This window comes from Candida orthopsilosis, assembly GCF_000315875.1.
Source record: "Candida orthopsilosis Co 90-125, chromosome 4 draft sequence".
Lineage (NCBI taxonomy): Eukaryota > Fungi > Ascomycota > Pichiomycetes > Serinales > Debaryomycetaceae > Lodderomyces > Lodderomyces orthopsilosis.
The window spans coordinates 1,471,198-1,498,744 of record NC_018297.1 but is presented as its reverse complement, the minus strand read 5'-3'; the positions used below and the strand labels follow the sequence as shown (position 1 = coordinate 1,498,744).

Here is a 27,547-nt window from a genome sequence, read left to right as displayed (position 1 = left end):
CAATTATATAAGAGAACTAGCTCTATCTCATTTCGTATAGGATTTGTCTTAAATCAATAGCTAATTTCCTTACATTTCGTCTCTTATCATCCAAACACAACTCCAATTGTTTCAACACGGACTTCTTGTACTTTTCAGCTACATCTTGATCGAATTTAGTAAACACAAGAATCAAATTGACCAAAGCCTGCTTTCGAACTTCACTGTCACCAATACTGGTGCCTGTAGCTAGTTTGATTAAGTTAGGTACAATTGTTGATAATTTCAGTTGAATAATTGTGGCATTTTCTTCCAAGATGATTTCCAATATATTCAACCCTGATTTATAAATCAATTGTGTATTCGTTTTTGATTCATTTGAGTTGGTAGTTGTGGTTAATGCGGTGATGATGAATGGCATAAATGTAGGCAAATGTGGCACCAAGATTTTCTGAGGAATATGAGGCAAGATCAATGCTAATGCTTGGATATTCAACATTGAATCATCACCATCACGCTCCTCTCCCTTGAGCAAATAAGGCAACATCCGCTCAAACACTTGTTGTTTATACAATAATTTCACATTAAGATTGTTCACATTGGATATAATTTTCCTCGATGATAATGCAGCTGGAGTGTTTATAAACAATTTCAAGTCAATTACAAGTAACGGCAACGCACTTATTATCAATTGTTTATGAGGTAACGAAGTAGTTGGAGATTGAAACTTCTCGAGTAATGCAATCAATGATTTTATTCCACTGGGCTCAATCTTTAACAAGTTGGCTTTCAATGTCCATACATATATTTCAAATTGATTCAAATTTGTGAAAGTCAATTCGGGTGAGAAATCCACTGGACCAAACTTGTTGACAAGAAGACAAAGATGTTGTAAATATTGAACTCGCAGATACTTATCTTTGAGATTGGACAAGATTGTGGCTACTGCAGACACTGACTCATTGACGTCTTCCAATTTGCATGATTTGTCAATTGCTGAGATGATCTTGTTGTAAATAGTCATGTAAGCACTTGGATGAAATAACAAGTTACCCAGATATTGAAATACGAACTTCGATTCCACATCAGTGCAGAATATTTGATATACTTCATCCAATATAGATTGGTGTTTATTCGCATCGATGAATCGAATAATGACACGGATTAAATCTCCACTAACTTCCAATAATGCCAAAGCGCTGGGACTACTTTCTTCAGGAACTAATCTGAATAACAAATTCATCAAGTTAGGGATGAACTTCTTATACCATGAATTAGTTAAAAACGGTTGAATAGTTTCAACTTTATTAAACAAGGATATGAAAAATTCAACAACAACTTGTAACGAGTCCACAGTGAAATTATCCTTATTCATGATTCTAATCGATACAACTTCTAAAATTTGATGGTTTATTGTCAATTGTCGAATGATATCAAGCACATACTTGAAATTGGTTTCAGGGTCCTCTTTCGTCACGATCGGGTTTATGATTTCGTCAATGATGGTCGAAGTAAACAACGGCTCTTTTTCCATGATGGACGACAAATTAGTGACAATTTCATCAACAATAATATCCTTTTTACCAGTGGCTATGTTTTCCTCAATTACGGTTTTGAAAATTTGTAAAATCAATTGCACATTAGTAGGCGTCAAAAAGCTAGACAATGTCATCAACTTGCTCAATTGTTGAACAACTTTGCACCTCAACGTCTTTTCCAAGTTGGATGAGTTTGATAATATTTGACACAAGAAAATAAGTAAATGATCTTTGTAATTTATCAAATCGGTTTGATTCGGTGGATGAGCAATCAAGATGAAACCTAAATTGTCAACTAAATCACGTTGCTTTGCAATATTTAATGTGATATCGTCATTTTTGTCCATATCAGTATCCGAATCCTCCTCTGCTTTGTCATCACCTTCCACATTAAAGTGTTTCCCCCATACACTGGATACAAACATGTAATCGATGACAAAGTTGTAATTTTCTGTGGAGGTGCTTGCCAAGGATGCTAAGATTATTACGGATGGTTTGGCTTTATCCTTTTGCAAATTTGGTCCTAATTCATCAACCACGGTTTGCAACATAGTTTCTGGCTGCAGCACCTTCTTCACCATTGTTTCCAATATGATCAATGTCGAGAACAATACTTTAACTTCATCATTATCATCAATTGATGTATAATCTGCAGGTATTATGCTTTCCATAGTTGGCTCAAATTGTGCACAATCATTATGCAAAATTTCAAACTTTAATGCATTCCATAAAGAAAGCCAATGCGCCGTGATTGTATCAACTGTGTAACTCCCCACACATAATGCAATTGTCTTTAATGTATCATTGCGTATGACTGGGTTGGTAGATGCTAGTTTCTCCACTAAGCTTGGTATCGATTCAGAGGCAAATCTAGATTGTGATGCAATAACTTGTCTCAATTGCAATTTTAGCTCTTCTGCAGTTATCTTGTACGGATCATTCGCAGGTGGAGTGAATGAAATGGGGAAGTAACAAAAGCAAACATCAAATAAATCGGCAATAAACTCCTTATGTAACTCAGAATCATTAAATTCAAACTCTTCATTGATACACTTGTTTAATTTGAACGATTGTAACAAATTTCGAGGATCTTTTTCTCCTGATGCAATATGAATAAATGTCTTGACGTATAAATCAGCCACAGAGGTGGTAGTAAATGTCTTGTTGTTGTCGAATAAGCTGTTCATAATTTGAAATGCTTCATATCGAACTTTAGCCAAATTCTTTCTTGGTTCGTATCCATTTAGAAGCTTGTTTAATAATTTTTCAGTATTAAAACTGGCAGCATAATGTTTGCAATTAATCAAGGTGTTTATCCCATTTAATGCATGGATTAAACTCAATTTATCATCAAATTTATTCATTAGAAAATCAATCATTACTCCCACATCTTGTCTTGAAAGGTGCCCCACAGGCAATCTGCCCAATACTGAGCTCAAGAATTGCATTCCACGACTTCTCATTACCTCATTATCTGAAGTCAAAGTAGGTCCTAGATGTTGAACAAATTGAAGTAATGTGAGTTGATTAGCGGTAAATAGGTCAACAATTTCTGAAACGTAATTTTGTGACACATCGTCATTGTTGTTACCAACAGCAGCAACATATTGGCTTATTAACACTGGTATGTTATGAGTTTCAGCTGGTGCAGACATATTTGGGATGTGTCTGAGCTCCTTCAATTCATCAACAGATATGAAATTTTTCTCCCAGTTTCGTCATCGCGCGCCATTGCGTTATGCCGATTTTGCGTTTTGAGGATTATTCAGTAGGGTGGCTTAACCGACAAGTGTTGTAAAACAATCTAAGCCCGTAGCATCACAATGGATACAATCTCATGTTGAGATTGACTATGTATCTTAAGACGTAGCCAGATGTTGTATTCCTTTATAGGAGGTTTGTGTATCATCTGACACAGAAATTGCTGCACTTGAAATACTCTGTACTTGACAATTGCTTCTACAAATAAAGAACTCTTAACATGGTATATCCACACTAACGTATTCTCTATATTGCCCTCATGAAGTATGATAAATGCTGTTAAGAAGTTGTGCGATGTAGTGTGGTCTTATGATCTTTAATAGTGTTCTCCATACAAAAAGATTTCGGATTCAAATTAAGTGAGAAAATCTTTTAAATCAAAACACAGTTAACAAACAACTTACTCTATTCATCGAACTACCCATCATAAACAAACCAATATCAGATCACATTTTCTTCAACTAAGAGAACACCTACAATTCTTCAATCAGATTGCATGTTTGACAGTAGCTTTATTCAATGATTGAAATACCTGATTTGGATTCTATTTATATCCCAAAACTAGAACAGGATGGTACCACCGATCAGGAGACGGAGCAGATGAACAATGCATATGCACGATCAATAGCATCCTCCAACTCTTTGACAGGTAACAACGCCAGGTCAATCGATCAAGAGCCAGATATGCAAGAGATTAACAGCAGTTTAGACGGTTTCGAAATAGATAGTTTAAACTTTAAAAATCATTCAGGATTATCATTTGGCAGTGACCAGAATATCAGCTCTCAACATGTTGACTATGGTCACAGCGAAACCCCAACCTTGGCAACTGGTTTGTCGATTTTACCGAATAATCTTAATGAACACAAGACTACATTCAAACTACAAGAACCACCTGTAAATGGCCATTATCAGATTGATTCAGCAGACCTACATTCATTTGAAGCTAGTGACCAAGTTGGGCCCATAGAGACCCCAAAATTCGCCCTTAAATCGAAAAACACTCAATTATCTTTGAATCAACTGCTAGCGTCTCCAATGTCGATAATGCCACAACACGATCACACCGAACCTTCACCACAACTACCGGCACCATTATCATCAGCCTCATTGCAAAACGTTCTCACAATGAACGAAAATGGAGGGCTCTCGCGGAAGAATCTAGCCACTGATTTCAAAACTCCAGCTGAATACACCCTACATATCATCTTCACGCAATTTGTGCGTTATGCAGAAAGAAAATTGAATGTGTTTCTTGACTACTCAATGACTGATGAAACTTCATTGTTTAATATTTTTGCCGAGGGAGCTGACCCACAATTTGATAAAATAGTTGAATCCTTAGGTTACATTGCCAGGAGGAAACCTAAACCTGTGATTGATAGTGTTATGTTTTGGAGAAAATCAAAGAGTGAAGTTGCTTCCCACGCAGCACAAGAAGTGGAAAAAGTCTTGGTTCATGCTAGAAAGGCGTTACCAGAGGAGAATATAGTGGTACCTCCGCCAAAACCTAAGCGATCGCTCAGTCTAATGAGAAGCAAATCGAAAACTCATCGTCGTAATCAATCGTCAGTTTCAACATTATCGTCGGACCCAGAGTGGATGAAAAAAAAGCAAGTGGTGGATTCACAAGTTGATGTAATCAAGCAAACAGCCATAAATGCAGAGAAAAAGTCCTTGGTTTCCATTTATATTCTATGCAGGGTGCTTATGGAGGTTGTCAAGCAAACACCAACTGAAGTAATGGGTGAAGATCTAGGGGATAAGTTAGAGGAAATTGTTTACAGTCAGCTAAAGACAACTGACCCTGCCAGCACTAGCCAGTCCATCATAAGAGCTGCAAATTGGACCTTATTTGCTCAATTACTAGGGTTGATGTCGGAAAAAAGATTCCTTAGTGTCAGTGATCGATTTGTTTTCGATTTGGAAAAGCTCCCACAAAAGATCAATCATGAAGATGAGGCGAGGTTATATCTACTCATTTCTGGTATGAAGTACCTAAAATTGAATCACTACCCACCTGAGCTTTTCGAGGATAGCAAAGAGTTTATTCAAATACTCGCCAAGTTTTTTGATAGAACTACGAACGAGGCGGTGCTCTATGCCTATTGTGACTCTATATCAAACTTGGTCCTCCCCTTGGCCAATAACTTAACCGCTGAGGCAAATGACCCGGGATGGAATGAAGGTATTGAAAAGATTTACAATAAAGCGATTGACATGTGGAGGAAACTACCCGAGTCAAGCACATCCACCAACATGTCCAATATCTTGAACCCACAAACATCTAACTTTGGCAGTGGCTGGTCTCACTTGATGAATGTGGTTACAGCAACATTGTCAGTGTCTCGAAGGGAGCTATTTTCAGCAAAATGGTATGCCATAATTGAACAAAATGTATTCAAATTGAAGCCGAAAATTGATGTTCATGAAAAGACGGCATTTGTGGTGTATATTAGTCGATTATTGTGGGTTTATTTCAATCGTGTTCCTGACTCACTCAACTCAACAATCAAGAAATTGGATGAGTTTTTCAAATTGATATTATTTAACCCTGTATCTTTGGGTAAAAAGCAATGGCTTACTCCTGATCATGATCTTATTGGTGCTTTAGCACAAATGATACAAATTATTGGGTACAATCATCTCAACTATACCCTTGAAAATATTTTGCTTCGGTTATTACGTGAGGGATTCAGTCAGTCATTGGAGCATCTCCAAACGGAAAAACTCATGTTGGTGGTTAGATCGTATATCAAAGTGTTGAAAGAATTTGAGCGGAAAGATAAACCGGCATTTCCTGGAATAGAGAATGAAGAGTTAGGGAGAAGCTCACCATTTCAATTTGTTGCCAAAAACAGCACAAATGTAGCTTTTCATGATGAGTTTAGTCGTTCATTTGGAACGCTTTTGAAGTTGCTCGATCATCATTATGGTATCACTTTGGTAGATTCCGGATCGGCTAAATCACTGTCGTCATTTGGATTTTTTAGCAATGAGTCGTTGACCAAGATATCCAAAGATGCACATTTGGAGTTGTTTTCTGATTTGATTGATGCAATTCCATATACTATAGTACCAATACAAGGCGAAACACAATGTGCCAGTGGTGTACCGCTCAAACAAGTGGTAGAACTATTGACCCGAAATGCAGTTCATTCAAGTAGAAAAGTACTGGATGCTTCGGTGCGTGCATTGAAATCGTTATCCATGAGGAAAAACCCCACTACTTTGTTGAATGTATTTGCCAAATTTGCATTTCAATTGTCAGAAAAGACAAGCTCGGTATATGACTCCAACTATCTAAACTCACCAACATTTATCTACCTTTTAAAACTATATACCGAATTGCTTGATACTTGGTTTCAACTGTTTGAAATGGAGACTGAATCTGTGGAGAATCCATTGGCTCAAGATGATGAGTTGATGAACAAAGATGTATTGAATGATTTGTATCAAATAAATCATAAGCAAGATATGCCCAAACTGAATACAGGGAACGAGTTGGAATGGAAGACTATAATCAACCTGGTGGAGAGCATAGAAGGTAATGGGTTATTTTTTCTTTGTTCGCAAGATCCTCAAGTCAGATCCTATGGTATTAAGGTGTTGCGTATTGTTGATAAATTTGATCAAGCGATATATAACCTAACTGACAGGGAAGAGCTGGAACTCAAGCCGGATCCCAAACTGGATCCAAAGCACCATTCACGAAGCTCCTCAAAATTTGCTGCTGATGTTGGCACTAGGATTATCCATATCCTAGAGGGAATCGAATTCCACGATATCATTAAACCGTTCAAGAAGGAATTAAGTCTCCCCGAACGTCAACGATTGGTTCGCCTTAAGAATGATAAAAATATATTGATTAAAGTTGCTGAATCTGATTATGGAATCGACTCCACTATGTGGTTTCGAATATACCCGAAAATTCTTGAAATTCTATTTGTCAAGTGTCCTATGCCGGTAGCAATGTGTCGTGATATTGTTTGTGTCAGCTTGGTACAAATGCATGAATTGGTGTTAGAGTTTTCCGAAAACTATAAATCAAACACTTCGTCATTATTTTCATCAAAACTGTCATCAACAGTGCCCCCTGAAGTGTTGGTAAATCAATGGAAATTGTACTTGGTATTTGCTTGTATTACCTTAACGACCACAAATGAGCAGAAAATATCCTTCCCCACGCAACCAACTCATGGGAGGAAAAGATCATTACAAATGTTCATCCAGCATCAGAAAATCACCAGTGCCAAGTCGATTTTTCGTATGGTTTTGCCATTGCTTAAATCTCATCAAATGATGGTGAGAGAGGCAGTTATTGTGGGATTGAGTCATATAAACGTCAATATATTCAAAACGTTTTTGGAAAATGTGCCCCTGGTGGTTCAAGAATGGAACACAAATGTCAAGCAGAGGAATTTTGCCGATGATCGATTTAGGATCGAAGTAATTCATATATTGATGAATGTGACTGACAAGTATAAATGCAACGACGAGATTTATGGAGATAATTCAATTGTTGCTGACTTGATTTCAATCGTTAAGAACGTCAAATCTTTTCTCACCTTGAGCACGGTTCAAGTTGACATCGACTTCCAACGATTGCGTCGGTACTTTTGTGAATTTTTGGAAAACGTGTTCTTGGCGCTACAGGGAGACAAGTTGGATTTGTGGCTACCTTTTGAAGCGAGAATGTCATGTTTCAATTACCTTAAAGAATGGTGCGGCCACGGAGAATCAAGTGGAATAACTGAAGAGCGGTACAATGTCATCACCCGAAAGATTAATGAACGAAAAGATTCGCCTTCTGCAATCGCTCTTTTGGAATTTGAGAGAAAGAGACTCGAACAATCTGCATTGAGTTGTATGGCGATTTTATGTCTGGGTAAAATCACTCAAGAACTTGATATACCAGGAGCAGGGGTGGCATTTGTATCATTTGATATTCCTGTATTGTTGAATTGGATACATGCATTGCTAGAGGCTGAAGATAAAGTACAAGAGATTGGTAAATCGGCATTGGAGAATTTACTTCAAAATAATTACAATCATGTTGATGTAGTGATGGAAGTGATTAAGCAATGTTGTACCGACCTGAAGTCGATGCCGTTTTATTTTTGCACCTATGTTGATGCCTTCTTGTCTAAGGATAAACTGGACGTCGTGCTGGATGAGTTGTTTGTTTTGGTCTGCTTTTTATGTGGTAATGCTGACATTAAAGTGAGACAATCAGCGTTTAAGCTTTTGACTGAGCTCCAGAAGAGGATTGGTGGTGCCAATTTGGATCAATTTGTTGAAGCAGTTTACGGAGATAGCTTCATTGGGAGAAGGAAGGTGCTTGGAGATATTGCAAGAGTTGTCAGTGAATGTGATGAAGAACGATTATACACCCGTATCTCCTATATGGCGCAATTTTACAATCTTGTTGCGTCGAGGGAGAATATAGCTATCATAATGACCACCTTTTTAGAGAGGGTCAAACTAATCGATGGCGACCCTCTGTTTGCTATGATATTAAACAACCTACTCGAAATATCAATAAAGTATGAATTTGAATCGCTGGAGATTGAAGCGATGTGGATAGCTCTTTGCAAGGGAAATTTTGATATTATTTTCGAATACATTCTCAATATATGCCTCGAGCACCGCAACGCATTTCTCGTTGACAAGGCAAGACAGGTGATTGATTATATAGCTGCTGCCCATCCCGATAAGCTCTACGCCTTGCGCAAGTTGATTGGCAATTTACAACCAAAAATGATGATCCCACCTGCTGCAAAACCAATAGAGATACCAAGCACGTATCCGTATGTGTCAGATCTATCGGAAGTGCTTGATTATAGCGAAAAGGATGCTGCATTCTCACTTGGCCAGATTTCGGTCATCTTTTTAGTTGACTTGGTGGAAAAGTGTCCCATTTTGATTGAGAAATTGCCATTGTTGTTACATATATCATTCACATTGTTGGATCATTATCTTGTGTTGGTTAGAGAGCAAGCAGGTAAACTTTTGATCCGCTTGATTCATACCTTGGCTTTTAATGATTTCCGAGCAGGTGAAGTGATATCCCATATCAGGAATAAAGACCATATTAGGAGCTTGTGGGTTTATGATGACCTAAACAATGACAAAAAGGGGGCCCGAACGCCAAATAATATGATTTCGTTAGTGAGAAATGTTCTTCAAGTGTTTTCCAAGATTCCCACCTTGCAAGACGATTGGAGTAGAATTGCATTGACGTGGGGTACCACATGTGCTGTAAGACACAGTGCCTGTCGATCGTTTCAAATATTCAGAGTTCTTATATCCTTCCTTGATTTGAGTATCTTGAAAGCAATGTTTCACCGTTTGTCCAATACTATATCTGATGAGTCTTCCGACATACAAGGCTTTGCTATGCAGATATTAATGACTTTGAATGCAATTGCCGCTGAGTTGGATTCTCAAATGTTGATTGATTTTCCACAACATTTCTGGTCAAGTGTTGCTTGTTTGAGCACAATACATGAGCAGGAATTTATTGAAGTGTTGTCAACCATGAACAAGTTTATTTCTAAAATTGATTTAAATGCCACTGACACCATCAACTGTCTTATTTCAACGTTTCCACCTAAATGGGAAGGCAAATTTGAAGGGTTGCAACAGATTGTCACTGTTGGGTTGAGATCGTCAGCTTCTTGGGAGCCTACACTAACCTTTATCGGTAAATTGTTGTCGTTAAAGGACTCTGAGATCGTTGGAATGGGTGATTCTAGAGTGATTACAGCATTGATTTCCAATATGCCCATTTTCCTTAATGCGTTGGAGACAAAGACCATAACCCCTCTGATTGAAAAGACAGCTACCGCAATTGCCCAACTTGCCGAAAATAAACCATCACTAGCTAAGATTTTGACATCATTGGGTAAGAACAAATTTCGTTCAAAGAAAGACTTTGTGGTTCAGATAGTAACCACGATGAGACATTTATACTTTCCCGAGTATGAAGTGATGATTCTCATTTCATTATTGAAAATGTTATCAAATCCAACTGAATTCTTCAGGAAGGAATTACTAGTTTTCCTCAAGGCAATCATCTCGTACATTGATTTCAAAAAGGAGGAGTTTATTGGACTTGGTGCTGATTTGATTTCTCCATTGTTGCGTTTGCTTCTCACCGACTTTGCTGAACCAGCATTGGAAGTGTTAGACGAAACCGATGTAATTTCGGGGTCAATAATGGACAGAGATATCTTACGAATGAGTCTTGGTAACACCACTGTTAAAAAGGAGTATGAAAATACGGCAACCTTGTTTGGTATTCCCGAAGAAAGTGGATGGTCTATACCGATGCCCGCTGTCACTGCGGCTAGCACTCGTAATAATGTTCACGCGGTGTTTTCAACTTGTGTTGCAGCAACAACTGTTGTTGATGAACAAGAGAATAACGAGGAGATTCAATTCCATATGGAGGATTACTATAGCCCTAGTATACATGATAATGGAGATGCAGTATCAGTCAGCGTTGATGAAACCACTTTAAGTAATATGTGGGCAGCACTCGACGACTTCGACAGTTTTTTCAATACAGATAAAATGTCAAAGAGGAAAACCATTAGCTCACCAATTGAAGCAAGACCTATCAATAGGGCCTCACCTATTGAAAGTGCTCCAAACACATACGACAAGAAAGTATCTGCCATATTGAACAAAACATTAACAACAAACTCAAGAAATAACTTGTTGGACTATATTGGAGAAAATGAACAACATGCATCACCAGCACCGTCAAGACGTTCCTACATTCCATTTAGAAACAGGACAATGGCAAAGACGAGGGAAAGCTTGACACCGACAATTGGTGCTGATATGAGTCCCCATACACCTTCGTCCGCATCACTCATGACCGGTAAAAACTCATTCAATGGGAGTGATGTGACGCAACAGGCCATGTCACCCGATAGTACGAGATTAGATGGGTTACTTGGGAAGAGGTCACGAAAGAGAATGGGACAATGAGGGAACTTTGTATAGAACAATTGATCAAAATTAGACGATTATCTCCAATAACCCCCTTGGTCTCCTTTATACTTTTTTTTCTTTTCTTTTCTTCTCTCCAGAGCCAGTTTTACGAGTGACCAGAAGTGTGATACGCGCTCTGGAAGATGACTTTCTATCTTCTAGATGCCTTTTCATGACTGGCTCCAACAGGTTGTTTTTTATATTCGAATTATCCTTGTTGGAGGCGCCATCGTTTGGGAGCTAGGTGAAACAAAACCACCCCTCCCTCAGCGCATTTGCAGTGAAAGCTGATTCTTTTTCAGCGTGATCCAACTGTGTAGAGGGTTTGGACGCCAACAGTGGGGAGTTAGGTTTCCCGACACCTCGTGTCCGTGCTTTTTTCTTTCTATTCTCCCGGTGGAGAAATCCACTAAGAGAAGAGTTTTGCAGCACAGGCCCTTTTTTTTTTATACCGACGCATTATGTTTTTTTGTATAAAAAGAACACAGCGTGCAGCGTTTTATTAAAGGGACCTTTCTCTATATAGACATCATTTTGTGACGATGCCTGAGCTTTTTATTAGGTTTCCAGGGCTAGTGGAGAGATATAGGTGGATATTTGGGATAATTTGTTCCACTAACTACAATTAAAGAGAGGTTTTTCAATTTGTCACAGATATTTTCATCGGTAATTCCTATGAGGATTTGATTTTTCTGAACTCAGAATTGTTTTCGTAAACGGAGTCGTATTGCTTTTGGGTTTAAAATCATTATTTTAGCACAAAACGGATCAATTGAATCTTCGAGATTTGTTTCAAATCAACTGACATCTTTTAAGACTTTGGTTGACTCCAATTTCCACTTCCATAGAGGCGTATAGCTATAACATACGGCCCAAGTTCCAAAGCTAGCATTACTTCTCAGAGATTAAAGAAGGGCCTCAAAACATAAACTCATTCAATATACGTTTTGGATTTTGTTGTATTTGTTCAGTTATCTTGAAGTTTTGTTAATATTTTTATCTCTTTTGAATCGAAATGGGCAAAAAAAGAAAGGAATTTACGTTGTTGTGGTACTAATGGTGTTTCCAGAGAAGCCAATTGGAGAGAGGTACAATAGAGCATAGAGCCTAAAGCCAACGAGGGAGAGAAACGTTTTTGTTTTCTTGTTGTGATCTACCAGTGGTGATTCCAGAAGAGACAATAAGAAGAAGCGTGAACTGAGAAGAGTGAAAAAAAAAATACTCAAGACAAATCATATCATTTCAAACTATATAAAGCTTACTCTCTAACAATGATGGAAGCAGCTCCCATACCAGTTCCAATACACATAGAAGTCAAACCAATCTCACCTGGTTTCAACAATGGCAAGATAGTAGCATATTGTCTAGCACCAGTGGCTCCCATAGGATGACCTAAAGCAATAGCGCCACCATTTAAGTTTACTTTCTCTTCTGGGATTCCAACAGATTGAATGGAGTACAAACATTGACCAGCAAAAGCTTCATTGATTTCAAAAACAGAGATGTCATCAACTTTAAGACCAGTCTTTTGTAAAGCCTTTGGAATAGCAACAGCAGGACCAATACCCATAATCTCAGGTGGAACACCAGCGACCCAACAACCAACGTATTTAGCAAGGACGGGGTATCCATGTTTCTCGGCAAATGATCTTCTCATCAACAATACCAAGGCAGCCCCATCGGTGACTTGTGATGCATTACCAGCGGAAGTTGAACCATCCTTTTTAAAGGCTGGTTTAATTTTAGCCAACTTCTCTGGTGTAACTCCCTTTCGAATTCCCTCATCCTCTGTAACAGTTATTTTCTTTTCAATAGGTTCACCATCTTCATCTTCTTCTTCATCATCTTCAATAAAAGCTTCTATTGGCAAAATTTCATCCTTAAACTTTCCTGAATTTTGAGCAGCTTCTGCCTTGTTGAATGATGAAGCGGCAAAGCGGTCCTGAGCCTCTCTTGGAATACCAAATTTATCACAAACATTTTCGTTTGTGATTCCCATTGGAATTTGATTTTTTTGAAATTCGGGGTGGTCAGCATATGCGGGGTCGTACTTGATTATGGCATTTGGACCATAATCTTTACTCATAGACTCGACTCCCCCAGCAAGACCACATTCCAACTCCCCAGTTTTGATTTTGTTGGCAATCTGGGAAACAGCAATCAAACCAGATGAACAAAATCTGTTGATAGCAACGAATCCACTTGTATAAGGGATACCGGCAGCCATCAATGCCGCACGGTGTTCAAAATCTCCACCCCTTGAATGCAAGACATTACCAATTGCAACATCCTGAACAAGAGAAGGGTCTAATTTTGTCTTCTTGATAAACTGCTCAGTCAACTCTTTTAAAATGTAGTCGGAACCAACATCTTTGAAACTACCTCTACCACCTTTGGTCAATGCGGTACGATAAGCAGCAACGATGACAACATCATCTGGGTTTTTTTGTTTGTATTGAGACATGACTGAAGCAAAACTGTAACCGAAGCGTAAAAGAAGCGAAACTGTAGTTGTAACTGTAACTGTAACTGTAACTGAAGTTGTAGTTGTAACTGTCGTCTCTTAAAAGAAAAGAAATTAAGAAGGGTGAAACTTTTCTGGATTTGTAATTGAAAAATGGAGAAAAGAATTTTTGCCTTTATCAGCGGCGTAAAAGAGAACTGCGTCTGTGATTTTCTAAGCGGTTATTCATCAACCGAGGAAAAAGAAAATTCTTTGTGTGGGGGAAAGTGATAATTTTTATTTCCGTTTTGATTTTTTTACCGAAAATAAAAAATAAAGAAAATAAATGATATTATAGGAAGCACTTGTGAAGAACCAACACCAAGAGGAGGTGTCCAGAGGGGGGTAGCGCCTCATTACGGGCTGCTATATGGGCTTCTAAATTAAGCTTTGAGGAGCATTGGGCTTTAAATGAGGGCAAAATATTTTTCTCTTAAATAAAACACACAGCAGCAGGGGTTATCTCGGGTAAGGAAGCTATTGGGCCCTTACATAATAGTGGTGACCCCAGAGAAGTCGTAGAATAGCAAATCTGTTCAAACTAAAGTATATGTAGTAAACTTTATCTCTGGATATTCTTTGAGCCTAGATTTCAAGATTCTGTTGATATTACCCAGAAGCATTATAGCGAGGACACGTGGTATTTCCTGCACCCTATATTATGCATAATATAAACACACCCCTCGATTCTATTGCATTTCTTCCCTGCGATATGCTTCAAACCTTTTTTTGCAATTATTTTGCAACAAAAAATTGAAGAAGCGGTACCAAAAGTCTGGGGAAATTTCTTTTTTTTTTGGACCAACGGAAGTATTGATGTTAGGATGTGTTTGCTAGATTTCCATATTGGGAATTGAAATTTATTGTTCCAACAGTTTGGTGAAAACTTTTCGGAAACCGTTTCCAAAAAATACGATTTGGATTACATTACAAAGCACCTGGGTAAATAAAAGAGATCCCCCCCCAAAGGAACTACGTAAAGGTTCCATTCAAAGCGCAGAATACATTCAAAGTTATCACGGAATACCTTTACGCTTTGACTCGCCTGCATTGGCCATCCCCGTCATTCTATTCCATATCAGCCAGTCCCTACTTCATACAACACTTTAACGACACAGATCCACCATTTGTGTGTGGCTTCCGTTTTTGTGTCATGTTTACTCGTCTAATTTGTCGAAATTTGAAAATCATTTGATATTTTGGTGTAACATCAAAAAACAACCCATACGCGTTAGGAAACACCAGGTCAAGATGGGTTCCTTAGTGGTATGTATGATACATCACAGAGGCATGCAGTCATGTGCTAACTCTCCCCTCTAGTCTAAGCTCTTCAAGAATCGAGAGATGAGGATATTGATGCTCGGGTTGGATAATGCAGGAAAGACAACGATACTTTACAAATTGAAGCTTGGTAAGACATCCAAAACGGTACCCACTGTTGGTTTCAACGTTGAAACAGTCAAACACAAGAATGTTTCATTTGCAGTGTGGGATTGTGGTGGACAAGAGAGAATCAGACCATTGTGGAGACATTATTTCACGGGGACTAATGCATTAATTTATGTGGTTGATTCTAGTGATCAATCTCGTCTAGAAGAGTCAAAACAGGAATTGTACAGGATAATAACGGACAAAGAGTTGAACAACTGTTTGCTTGTAGTGTTGGCTAATAAACAAGATGTTGATGGTGCTGTTAAACCAAAGGATTTGATTGAAAAGTTTGAGTTGAATAAGTTGAGTGGTAACCATACTTGGTCAGTTATTCCCACAGTAGCCATAGATGGAACAGGATTAGTTGAAACACTCAATTGGATCTCGTCGCATTCAAAATAAACCTACTTAGTCTGGATCTACTTACTTTCCTCTATAACTGTTTCTCCCCATGTAGTTACATCACCCGACTCTTCACCAAAATATGCCTTCTCAGCAATGGCCGAGAAGATCCCAGTTTCAACAACACCAACCAATTGCTTCAACTCTTTGTGCAACTTGATTGGGTCATCAATTTCACCGAAATCAGCGTCCAAGATAAAGTTGTTGTTGTCGGTAATTACAGGCCCAGCCTTGGCTTTACCTCCCTGTCTCAAGTTCACTGATTTAGCGCCCAACCTAGTGATGTCACCAATCAATTTGGTAAAAGCAATAGGTACAACCTCAATGGGTACACCTTGATGCCAGTGCTCACCCAACTTCTTTGACTGCTTTCTATAATCAGCAACAATAATCAACTTCTTTGCGGCGGAGGCAACCAACTTTTCTTGAAACAAGCAAGCACCACCACCTTTGATTAAGTTCAATTGTGCATCAACTTCGTCAGCACCATCAAAGGCAATATCAAGTGATGGGTATTGTTCAATCTGTCCCAAATGTAAACCATTGTCGATAATAAGTGCCTTTGATTGGAACCCGGTTGATACGCATACAAAGTCGTCCTTGTTGGGTAATTGTCCTATACGTTCAGCAACGTAAACAACAGTAGATCCAGATCCGATACCAATTACCTTGGCATTTGGTGGTAAGTTTTCATCAACAGCTTTATATGCCGCCAATTTTTTAGCAGTTTCGATAGACATTGAGTGGGTGAGTCGACGTTGAAGCAAGCGAAGCATATAATTTCGGGGATAAAATCGTGCGGCTCAAATAGAGGAGTGGGGATATAAAGGGGGACTGCCGAAACACTGGAATAGTTATACCAAAGTTTTATCATTTAGGGACTCTGCAAATGCAATAAGACGACTTAGGCTACTCCCAGGTGTCCCAATCACGCGAGTCTTCATCCTCAGTTGCCTCCCTTCCCTTTGTTCCACAATCACGTGCACAAGTCCTTCCTAGGGTTGCGCCCTAATTTTAATTTTTCACTCTGCTCACGTGAACGAACTCATTTTTCGTACAACCAGAAAGAAAAAAATAAAGCCAAAAAGTTTCACATTGTCCTTATCATACCCTCTCCATCTTCATCAACAAACATGGCATCAAAGATCCTTGCTGAATCACCATCACCACTCGACTTGAAAGTCGCTCAAGCTTTCCTTGATTTGGAATCTACCACCGACTTAAAAGCTGACTTACGTCCATTACAATTCAAATCCGTCAGAGAAATCGATGTCAATGGAGGAAAGAAGGCTCTTGCCATTTTCGTCCCACCACCATCGTTAACCGGTTACAGAAAGATTCAAACTAGATTGACCAGAGAGTTGGAAAAGAAATTCCCAGACAGACATGTTGTCTTTTTGGCTGAAAGAAGAATTTTGCCAAAACCATCAAGAAAAGCTAGAAAACAACAAAAGAGACCAAGATCAAGAACCTTGACTGCCGTTCACGACAAATTGTTGGAAGACTTGGTTTTCCCAACTGAAATCACCGGAAAGAGAGTAAGATACTTGGTTGGTGGTAACAAGATCCAAAAAGTCTTGTTGGACTCAAAAGACTCTACTGCTATTGACTATAAATTGGACTCATTCCAACAATTATACACCAAATTGACTGGAAAACAAGTTGTTTTTGAAATCCCAGGTGAAACTCATTAAGTGTATGTAAAAGTGTGTTATTGGTAATATATAAGAAAGCTATATCTTTTTTACGTAACTAGTGGGGAACATTCCTTTTTCTCCATTCAACTCTCCTTCAGTCCAGCCACCACCGTCTGTGTCATCTTCTACTAATATGATTCGATCTCCAACTCGTATGCTTAGCTCATCTTCACCATCGGCAGTGTAATCGTAAAGCGCTTCCAAGTATTGCACTCTTTTTGCACCCCTTTTTGGTGCAACTGGTGGTGGTTTCTTTGCAGCTTTGATTTCAATGTATGATGTTGGTACTAGCCCTTGTCCCTGAGGACCAGACACCATTGTCCATCCTGAACCGTCATCCTCTTCTACTACGGAAAGCTCATCGCCGGGATGCATTCCTGTCTCATCAGCACTGGTTGCAGCATATGCATACAAAGCTCTAGCTGTGGGGTCACTAGAGTCTTTTATACTAGAGCTCTTATTCCGAAGGTTGAAAATGCCACTAGGTAAGATGGTTGACGTTTGTGACTTAACTGTGTGAACTGAATGGGCATCACTTTGCTCATGCTCAGTCTTTTTACCCTTGAGGAATCCAAAACGAGACTTCTTTTGCGCCACAGGAGCAACGTAGCTCAAATCTTTATCGCCAGCAAAATTTTGAATGATTTCAATCTCAACTTCATTCTTGACCCTACTTGTGTCCTCTTTAATAAATTTGCTCAATAGGGTTAGTGAGTTTTGTAACCCAGAGTCAAACTTGAGCGTGATACTCTCATCAGTTTTCCTCTTTGCTGTACTCTCCTCAAGCGACTGCTTCATATCCAAACTTGATTGTTCAAACTTTCCATACTCGTTCGTGGCAATATTAAGTCGCTTCTTTAATTCTGTCAACTCCGGCTCTTTTATCACCAAACTCTCATCATCATGCCAAAATGAGCATGGAATGAAATAAAAGTCCTGTGGCTCAGCCCAGTCAACCGTGTTGTGCTTAATAAACATAGCCACATCCAATTTCGGATCATTCTGATCAATTGTATTATCAATCAAATGCAATTTCTCCTTTACCTTGTCCAATGAGTTCCTTTCCACAATGTTTGCGTTCCTCAACAATTTATTCATCAAGGCAACCCTATCCTCATTCAACTCCTGTAAGTAATCCAATATTTCAGGAACATCCTGGTAATAATACTTATCCTTCAATCGATTAGCCGTATTAATCTTGATCAAGTATGCATTTTTCCCATTATTCATTTCAACTTCCCTATCAGCTAACTTCCGTGCATGCTTGTCACTTGGCGATTTTTGATTCTTGTCCCTCGCCGTTTCTGTAGATTGACACAACGAATCATAATGCTTTTTTGCTTTTGCAACCTCATCCTCGACACCTTTCTTCTCAGTAGTTAGGTACTCATTAATCTGCGCTATCTGACGCTCAATCCTCTCGCACTTGCCCCTCAAACTGACTAAATTTTCTCCAATCTTTAGTTGCAACTCACGACTGAAATTAGCCTTTTCATCGGCAATTGCCTCTGTTTGAGTTAATACTTCATTCCAAAGAACTAGTGATGCACTTTCCAATGACCCAGGAGTAATTTGAGGCTCATCCCCTACTGACAAGTTGGATGAAACCTTGGCCTTCTTTTCAAAGAATCTCTTTGTCAACTCCTTTAACTTTGTTGAGTACTCCTTTTCGATAACCGCTCGTTCACGGTAAAACTCATCAATATCACCCAAGAAGTTAATACCATTTTTGATCCAAGTTGATGTAACTTTATAGGAATCCTTTAGTTCATTTCCTATCGACAATTGATCTAATGTCATGTTTTGTAGGGGCAAAGTTGTTGGCGGATGGAAAATTACATTTTTCTGTGCGTTTGACCAAAAGTTATAACCGCAGTTGATCCAGTGGTTGCACACGACAAGTGGGTCCAAAGCTACTGGTCCAGTGACAGGTGTAATTAGATTAGATAGAGCAGTAGTGGGCTTATAGTAATTCGAGCACTATCAACTGATTTACCCTGTTTCCACCTAAAATTATCCAAATTAACTACACCTACGTCACTTACATTCTTTGACAGTCATCACTTAAATCACCCGCATCAACACCTCTCATCCATCTCCATTGATACATTTTACTTGACCTCCATTGATCTATCAACAACACTTTCTCCTCGATTTTAATTTCAGTGCATTCAAATTTCACAAAATCGCACAATACCAACCCATCGATGAATACCGAAAGCAACCCAATGTCAAGAAGACAACGATTGATAGGACTTGCAAAAAGTACTAGGGACAACTACATCCCAAAGATCACCGGATCTGTAACCTCATTCGCATCTGGTGCGTCAAAAGCATTTACCAATCCAAGAGAGGTTTACGATGAAGAAGGCAAGGTGGTTCTCCCGAAAGACACACGGATAAAGTTATACCCTACATACACAAGAAAGCTAGAGGACAAGTATTACGTTGACGTTGCTGGATGGATGTCAGCACCAGGGGCCATGAATAGGAAAAATAGAGTCATGATGTCCGTTATCAAACAGTTGATGAAACGAGATAACCAGGATGTTGAACTGCAGTTCCAAAATGAAACTGCATACCTCCCAGCTCACCAAGTGCATCACAAAGAGAGCGAATCTGATAATGAGTCAATCCACTCTGTGGCGTCAGATCAAAGTACAAACTCATCTCCAGGCACACCCAACTCTGACGCTATAATTAATGAAAGACTAGCCGACTTTTTTGCTAAATCAATACCGAATACCGAAATCAAGATCACTATTGGGTCGGAGAGTCAGCATGAAAAAGTGGCACATGAGAAGTTAATGACCGATGGATATGGCTATTTCCACACTACAATAGAGGTCAATTACAAACCATCGGTAATCTTTGCATCATCGATGGTCACTGAAACCGTCTTTGCGGCCCAAAATATAATGATAGTCCCCTCAAATGGTCTTGGTGTTATTAGTGACATTGATGACACGGTTAAGCTCACAGGAGTTGTAGGTGACAAGCGACTCTTGCTTCGAAATTTGTTGTTGCAAGATTTTGAAGCCTGGAAAATTCCTTCAATTGTTAAATGGTATATGGATCTCAGTAAGAAGAGGGATATCAGTTTCTTTTATGTTTCAAACTCACCATGGCAATTATTCCCATCAATATCGGAATATTTTAATCTTGTTGGCTTACCAAAGGGATCAATACACTTAAAGAGATACTTAGGTAGCATGATTTCCTCGCTATTGGAACCCTCACTGTCGAGGAAAAAGACTATGTTGCATAAGATTCTACGAGACTTTCCTGATAAAAAGTTTGTTTGTATTGGTGATTCTGGGGAATACGACTTGGAAGCATATGTGGACCTAGCGATTAGCTATCCCAATAGAGTTTTGTCGATATATATTCGATATGTTGAAAACTCATTATCCCTCGAGGATGACCGTCGTATTTTGAAGGAGCTATTGCGACTTTTGGCAAAAAGGAGAACAGATGTGTCGCGTAATTATAGGGAGAATGAGGAGGTATCGCAAAAGAGGGATAACGCTCATGAAGTTGATTTGATTGACTTGTCAGATTCGCCAGTACTTCCGCCAACTGCTGCATCACTGAATTTGTCAAAGAAAAAGCCACCCATGAAACCGAAGAAGCCGAAAAACCTACAAAGCAGTTCAAGTCTGCGCGAGCTGCCACCAGCATCTCAGTCAGGAGAGTCTACTCCTCCCGCATTAAGATCTGCAGTATCTTCTCCACCAGAATCACGGTCTGCAGGGTCCCCTCAGCCAGCATCGGTTCCACCGTCATCTAATGTCTCGTCAGATGGTAACCTGATGATTGATGAGTACAGACCACCGTTACCTCCAAGACGTTCTAGAACGAAACTGAGAAGTGGGTACGATTATGAGCCTGGCAGCATATACGACTCCCCCGGGTTTATGGAATTGGAAGATCGAGATAAAAAGGGAGCAGAGTGGGTACGTAGAGTGTCCACAGCAATTACTGCTTTGAAGAACACAAACACCCAAATCCACATATTTATGGATAGTGATGACAAATTTTTCGAGAGCAGTTGTAACAAGTTGGATGAAGATGTACGCGTGAAATAATTTATATAGATCTAAATAATCAAGCGCTGATCAGTTTCCATTGGCTTCTGTATTAATCTCTTTAGCCTCTCCGTTTCTCTCTCCATCGTCTTGATAATACTCCTGTGCGTTCGACCCGTCACCATAATCTTTAATATTAGAATTTTCATCAGGAAGATCAGATTTGAATTGAGACAAGTCCCAAGTTTCCCCACCATCGTCTTCCTCTGTATAATATTTGTCGGAAAACTTTTCCAATATAACTTGTCTACCAGTTTGTGGTTTCTTCCCACTTTTCTTTTCCTCTTCCTTCTTTTGATCCTCCTTCTTTGATTTCTGTTCAATCTTCCATTTTTTAAATGACTCTGCTGTAATTGGAGTAAATGTACTCTTGTCTAGTTTGCTTCTTTCCAATTCCAAAAACTCCTCTAATGTAATCTTTGGTGCACTTTCTGCCGCTAGTTTCTCCAATTTCTTTTGCTCCTTTGTTTTTAATACGAATCCTGGTGGTAACGAGTGTTTATATTTACATTCACTACCGCCGTTCGGACACACCCAGAACCATCCATATTTACCGTTCTCCACTGCGTCTATGAAGTACTTACAGACCTTGTCAGTTGTAGTTTTTGGATTACCATGTTTCGAAAGAATGACACTACGCAATTTCTCTTCATCCCAGTTATCCATTGTGTCTTGCTCTTTTTCCTCTCTGGCATCAGTGTACAAATCCTTCTTGGCATCTTTTCTTCCGACATTTGGATCGTGACTGAATCTACACTTGTTTCCTTTGGTACAAACACCTTGCTTGAAAAATTCACACAAGACTGACTTTGGATCAACTCCAAATGGCACTTTTTGTTGTTGTATTCCAAAAAGTTTAGCTGCTTCTCTTTTTGCTTCTTCAGCAGCCTTCTTTTCCTCCGCTTTCCTCTTAGCTTCAGCCTCTTTCCTCTTTGCTGCTCCCCCATCAATTCCTGCTTGTAATTGATTAATTTGTTGTTGCACTTTTTTCGACTTATTCTTGTTCTTCATACCGAAAGTCTTGTCTTCGGCTGCCTTAGACTTAGCCTTGGCCTTGTTCTTATCTGATGGTTGTTGCTTCTTCTTTGGTGGCATGGTGTATTCCTGGGTTGTCTAATAGTCTTGTGATGATTTAACCAAATGATGTAATTTTTTTTTTTTTTCAGCAACAATTGAAAAAAAAAACTTTTGCATCCAAACTTGACCACAATCAGTATGTATGATTTACTTATTATCAAAATACTGTCAGGTGTTTTGCTAGTTCTCATGTCTTTGATGGATCAAGCTTCAAAAAAAGCGTCTTCCTACAAGTAAGCCATTCTGTAATTAAATATAGTTAACTGGAAGGTCTACATACGCTATTTTATCTCTTTACTCTAACCTGTACCCTCTCCAAACTCAATCTAACATCACCTTTGGCAAAATGGTCCAAATTGTAATACTTTGGTGCAATCTCAATTAGCCATTCTGGTTGCACAGTAGTCACAGTTCTGATATAGTTTTTACTTGTCAATACAAATTCATTGTAGATCACCCATTCACCAGGGTTCGACACTACTGTACTTGGGTGAATCATGACATCTTGGTTGTCTTTGACAGTGAGGTATCCTTTAGTTCCACCACTTCTCTTTTTAGCCACTTGCATAAAGAACCCACCAACAAGAGCTTTTTTAACATTTTGCCAATACTGATGTTCAGGAATTTCACCATATAGAGTCACCAATTCCAAGTCGTATCTTTCCATCATTCGCACTAATTGTGAACGCACATTACGTGCCGAAACTAGTGAACGGTAACTAAGGAAATGGTCACGACACCACCTGTGTACTTCCTCAGATCGTGCGGCAAATGCTTCATATACATTGATTAAAGTTAAATGATCACCATCCGGTTCGGCAAATAACAATTTCGCTTCATCTGCTTGTTTACGTGCTGATTGCGGGCGTACAAACACATTAGGTACACTTAACATGGCAACGACGGTTAAGATTTCCTCGGAACATTTGTAAGCTGGTGATCCAATCAACATAACGGCAAGCATAGGATCAAGGGGGAAGTTGGAAGCCAATCTTCCTAGAGCTGTCAATTCTCCTTCATCGGAGAGACATTGTAAATAATTCAACTCTTCCAATGCACGCATCATAGTTTCAGGTGCTGGTGGATCCATGAAATCGAAATGAACCAAATCATCAATACCCAACTTCTTCAATTCCAACACTGTTGATGATAAATTTGAACGTAGAATTTCGGGATACGATTGTTCAATCAATTCCTTTTTGAATGCTTCCTCAGTGTATAACCTAAAACATTTACCAGGCCTTGTACGACCAGCTCTACCAGCCCTTTGTTGTGCGCTTGCCTTGGAAATGGGGGAAACAAGCAAAGACTCAACACGTACTCTTGGGTTGTACACTTTTTGCTTCGAAAATCCAGGATCAACAACGTAAACAATACCATCAATGGTTAATGACGTTTCAGCTATATTGGTTGAAACAATGACTTTTCTTCCTGGGCGACCATGTGGATTCACTGGTGCTGGTTCAAAGATACGCTGTTGTTGATTAGGTGGTAACGACCCATACAATGGGTACACTTTTAGTGGACCACAGCCATTTTCCCTAATCAAATGATCACCTTCCAATTGTATCTTCCTACAAGCTTCTTCAATTTCTTCCTCACCGGTAAGGAACAACAATACATCACCCTCGTCCTCAGTGGCGTGGATCTGCAAAACAGTACGGATTGCTGCATCGAGGTAGTCTTGTTGGAACTCAGGTGTATAGTAAATCTCAACCGGATGGGTTCTACCAGCAACTGCCAATAACGGTGCGTCATGGAAATAACTTTGAAACTTTTCCGCATCCAATGTTGCCGACATAATAATCAATTTTAAATCTGGTCTTCTCAAACTCACTTGTTTCAACAATCCCATCAATATATCAGTAGCCAATGTTCTCTCATGTGCTTCATCTAGGATAATACAGGAATATCTACTCAAATTATGATCCTCCATCGCTTCTCTCAACAACATACCATCAGTCATATACTTGAGAATAGTCTTTGAGCTCGTTTTGTTTTCAAAACGTATACTATACCCAACTTCGGCTCCTAAGTTCACATCCATTTCATCGGCAACACGCAGGGCAACCGACATTGCTGCCACTCTTCTTGGTTGTGTACAGGCAACTTGTTTCCCAGTTAAATGAGGCATCTCATCATAAAGAACAAATTGGGGGATTTGCGTAGTCTTACCCGAACCTGTTTCACCAACAAACACCATTATTTGCGTTGAATGGAAAATCCTGAGAAACTCTTCTCTTTGCGCATGTACTGGCAAATCACGACGAACTTTGAGAATCTTGAAGTACGATTCGGAAAACTCTTCCCCTGTGAATGGATTAACCGGACCGTCTTCTAATCTTTCTGCATCTTTAGCAGTGGTTTTATGACGTACAAGTCCTTTGAATTCGCCATTGTCGTGATGAATCAACTCGTCATTCTCTTTTGGATGTGGATGATCATGGAGGGATTGCTCTGCTGCTTCGGCAACTATTTCTGCCTGTGACTCGTCAGTAGCTACCTTTTGTCTCTTGTGGGATCTTTCCGTCATTTGGTGAAGAAGAAGAGGAACTGTAAAGGGTACACTCTAGAGATGGCATCGCAGGATCAACAAAAAATTACAAAACAAAATTTATCACTAGCTAAAACCCTTTATCTCTGCAAATGCAGATACCAATCATTCAACGCGGCACTAAGGACTTCCCTTGAAAATTCCTTATTGGACTCCATGACTATGCCTCTTGCTTTAAACCAATCTGCAATCCCCTGCTGCAACTTGCCCTTATTTTTGACACTCATCTGACTCAAAGTGATGAAGCTGTAGTCGATATAAAAATCATCAAATAAGTTAACTACCACTTCAAATTCATCTTTAGTAAGCTCTAACTCCCCAGTAAATGGAAGCATGGTAAATTGCTCCAAATAGAACGACGCAAAAAGGTCGACTTTCTCCCCCGTTGGTTGTTTCAGTTCATTCAAGTTGCGAAGAAAGCAATAGACACTAACCAAGAACAATATCCCGGACTTATGAAGTGCTTCATGAATGGTTAGTATCCTCTGATCATGGGAGATGTTCTTGTGGTAAAAATTGTTATTCACAAGCGACAATGCTGGAGCGATTTTGCGATTCGTAGTGATGGTAGAAGTGATGACTGGAACGGAAGAAGCAACCAATTCCAACAGGTGATTGATTGGTTGAATAGAGGAACTCATTAGCAAGTAGATTGTGGTGGGGAAGAGAAGTGGTATTTGCAATTTAGTTATGCCGAAATTTAATTTATCAGAGAAGTGGTTTTTAGCGAAGAGGGTAAACTAGGGCCAAGGGACAATACCCGTGTCTATTTAGTTCTATGAACACCCCCATTTCTTTTCCAGCTCCTACGCCTTAGCAACTCCCCAGCCCTAGTTCCTCCCCCCCCTTTCTCCCCCTCCGCACCGCAACTGGTAGCTTTCAACTCTATTTTGGTAAATCTAAAACGAGAATGAAAATTTACCCCAAACCAACCACATCCAATGGTTGACGCTAGTCTCATACTCATAGTACTCGGTACGCTATTCACCGGTGCTGCAAATTCGCTCCTTACAAAATACCAAGATAATCAATGTGTTCACGACTGTGATAGTAACCATCCGCAATATTTTAACCAGCCGGGTATACAAACATTACAAATGTTTTTAGGTGAATTGTCCATGTTTTTTGTATACTTGGGATATAAATGGTATTACTGGACTCCATATATTCAGTTAGGTGGAGAAGAAGAGAGATCAGATGAAGGTGTTGCTATATTCAAACATTGGAAGTTGGCGATTCCCGCAATTTGTGATTTAAGTTGTACAACGTTGCTCAATGTTGGACTTATTTATGTTCCTGTATCCATCTATCAGATGACTCGTGGATCGGTTGTGTTGTTTGTTGCTGTATTGTCAGTTATCTTCCTCAATCGAAGGATATCAAAGTTGCACTGGATCGCCTTATTTGTTATAACTTTAGGTGTGGGGATTGTTGGACTTAGCGGATCACAAACAAAAACAGCAGAATCAGCTACACTGGGTGCTGGATTGATTGTTTTTGGAATAATATTGATAATTGGTGCCACTTCGCTACAAGGTGTACAATTTGTCGTTGAAGAGCACATCTTGGCCAAGCAACCAATTATTCCATTACAGTTGGTTTACATTGAAGGGTTCTTTGGTGCTACAACAATCACCTTGTTCATGGTGGTGCTCAATTTTATTTCCAAGAGTATTCAATCACCGGAAGAGTTTGCTCGATCACCATTCAACATTGTGGAGGCATTTTCTCAAGTTTTTGGCAACAGAACCGTACTTGTTACATCATTACTCATTATGGCATCTATTGCCAGTTTCAACTTTTGTGGATTGTCTATAACTCATCGGATTTCAGCCACTGCAAGATCCACAGTAGATACATGCAGGACCTTGATTGTATGGTTATTTGCCGTTGTGGTAATGCAATGGGAACGATTCAAATTCCTACAAATGACTGGATTCGCAATTTTGGTATTTGGTACCTTATGGTTTAATGGCGTAATTGAAGTCGAAAATTGGAGCTTCATTCCAAGTTGGTTGAAAGATGAGGATGAAAATGAAGATGAAAGGACGCTGATTGATGAAGCATTAGAAGAGAGACTTATTAGTTAAAGTACGGATAGACTTACGTATATGATCTAGAAATATGAGCCCTTTAGACACCTTTCTCGGCCTTTCCAAATGCCTCTCTGTTCTTCACAAAATCGGAGTCATCGTAAATGAAAAAACTTTTCTCGGTATTTGGGCATTTAAGATTTTGTGATGGAAAACGGATTTTGAGACAATGCAACGGTTTTCTTTGCGCAATACACTTTAGAGAAGTAGAGCGAATCAGTGTTTTTTTGGGACAGCCAGCATGAAGCTTTGCAAACCAAGTGAGTGAAGCACAAAATCCAAATCTGCAGAACTAATAATCTACATTGCAGATGATTATCTGTAAAAATCACCAAATAGGACAGTAATTACTCGCATGTTTTGCATAGAACAACAGTTCAAGAGAAAGCAGTAGATTTCATCATCCTGGTCTAAGAAAAT

General features: G+C 39.2%; 12 protein-coding genes across 12 annotated transcripts; 5 read left to right on the top strand and 7 right to left on the bottom strand. All coding sequences in view use genetic code 12, as the record gives it.

Moving 5' to 3' along the window:
- Positions 1-22: 22 nt before the first annotated feature.
- CORT_0D07250 (Met18 protein) lies at positions 23-3,172 on the bottom strand (the record flags this gene model as incomplete). Its single annotated transcript, XM_003869642.1, has 1 exon — positions 23-3,172. One exon carries the CDS (start codon positions 3,170-3,172, stop codon positions 23-25), a length of 3,150 nt encoding a protein of 1,049 aa, XP_003869691.1.
- Positions 3,173-3,797: 625 nt separating this feature from the next.
- CORT_0D07240 (Cas4 protein of RAM cell wall integrity signaling network) lies at positions 3,798-11,279 on the top strand (the record flags this gene model as incomplete). Its single annotated transcript, XM_003869641.1, has 1 exon — positions 3,798-11,279. The coding sequence occupies one exon, from the start codon at positions 3,798-3,800 to the stop codon at positions 11,277-11,279; it is 7,482 nt and encodes a 2,493-aa protein (XP_003869690.1).
- Positions 11,280-12,540: 1,261 nt separating this feature from the next.
- On the bottom strand, positions 12,541-13,746 carry CORT_0D07230 (Fox3 peroxisomal 3-oxoacyl CoA thiolase; the record flags this gene model as incomplete). The annotated part of the gene is made up of 1 exon (XM_003869640.1): positions 12,541-13,746. The coding sequence occupies one exon, from the start codon at positions 13,744-13,746 to the stop codon at positions 12,541-12,543; it is 1,206 nt and encodes a 401-aa protein (XP_003869689.1).
- Positions 13,747-15,036: 1,290 nt separating this feature from the next.
- Positions 15,037-15,618, top strand: CORT_0D07220 (Arf3 protein; the record flags this gene model as incomplete). The annotated part of the gene is made up of 2 exons (XM_003869639.1): positions 15,037-15,051; positions 15,106-15,618. The coding sequence occupies 2 exons, from the start codon at positions 15,037-15,039 to the stop codon at positions 15,616-15,618; spliced, it is 528 nt and encodes a 175-aa protein (XP_003869688.1).
- Positions 15,619-15,635: 17 nt separating this feature from the next.
- Positions 15,636-16,394, bottom strand: CORT_0D07210 (Rki1 protein; the record flags this gene model as incomplete). The annotated part of the gene is made up of 1 exon (XM_003869638.1): positions 15,636-16,394. One exon carries the CDS (start codon positions 16,392-16,394, stop codon positions 15,636-15,638), a length of 759 nt encoding a protein of 252 aa, XP_003869687.1.
- A 357-nt stretch (positions 16,395-16,751) lies between these two features.
- Positions 16,752-17,312, top strand: CORT_0D07200 (Rps7a ribosomal protein S7; the record flags this gene model as incomplete). Its single annotated transcript, XM_003869637.1, has 1 exon — positions 16,752-17,312. One exon carries the CDS (start codon positions 16,752-16,754, stop codon positions 17,310-17,312), a length of 561 nt encoding a protein of 186 aa, XP_003869686.1.
- A 39-nt stretch (positions 17,313-17,351) lies between these two features.
- Positions 17,352-19,115, bottom strand: CORT_0D07190 (Bzz1 protein; the record flags this gene model as incomplete). Its single annotated transcript, XM_003869636.1, has 1 exon — positions 17,352-19,115. The coding sequence occupies one exon, from the start codon at positions 19,113-19,115 to the stop codon at positions 17,352-17,354; it is 1,764 nt and encodes a 587-aa protein (XP_003869685.1).
- A 407-nt stretch (positions 19,116-19,522) lies between these two features.
- On the top strand, positions 19,523-21,403 carry CORT_0D07180 (App1 protein; the record flags this gene model as incomplete). The annotated part of the gene is made up of 1 exon (XM_003869635.1): positions 19,523-21,403. One exon carries the CDS (start codon positions 19,523-19,525, stop codon positions 21,401-21,403), a length of 1,881 nt encoding a protein of 626 aa, XP_003869684.1.
- A 30-nt stretch (positions 21,404-21,433) lies between these two features.
- Positions 21,434-22,498, bottom strand: CORT_0D07170 (Tma46 protein; the record flags this gene model as incomplete). Its single annotated transcript, XM_003869634.1, has 1 exon — positions 21,434-22,498. One exon carries the CDS (start codon positions 22,496-22,498, stop codon positions 21,434-21,436), a length of 1,065 nt encoding a protein of 354 aa, XP_003869683.1.
- Positions 22,499-22,766: 268 nt separating this feature from the next.
- Positions 22,767-25,013, bottom strand: CORT_0D07160 (hypothetical protein; the record flags this gene model as incomplete). Its single annotated transcript, XM_003869633.1, has 1 exon — positions 22,767-25,013. The coding sequence occupies one exon, from the start codon at positions 25,011-25,013 to the stop codon at positions 22,767-22,769; it is 2,247 nt and encodes a 748-aa protein (XP_003869682.1).
- A 101-nt stretch (positions 25,014-25,114) lies between these two features.
- On the bottom strand, positions 25,115-25,675 carry CORT_0D07150 (hypothetical protein; the record flags this gene model as incomplete). Its single annotated transcript, XM_003869632.1, has 1 exon — positions 25,115-25,675. The coding sequence occupies one exon, from the start codon at positions 25,673-25,675 to the stop codon at positions 25,115-25,117; it is 561 nt and encodes a 186-aa protein (XP_003869681.1).
- Positions 25,676-25,975: 300 nt separating this feature from the next.
- Positions 25,976-27,124, top strand: CORT_0D07140 (hypothetical protein; the record flags this gene model as incomplete). Its single annotated transcript, XM_003869631.1, has 1 exon — positions 25,976-27,124. One exon carries the CDS (start codon positions 25,976-25,978, stop codon positions 27,122-27,124), a length of 1,149 nt encoding a protein of 382 aa, XP_003869680.1.
- Positions 27,125-27,547: the final 423 nt, after the last annotated feature.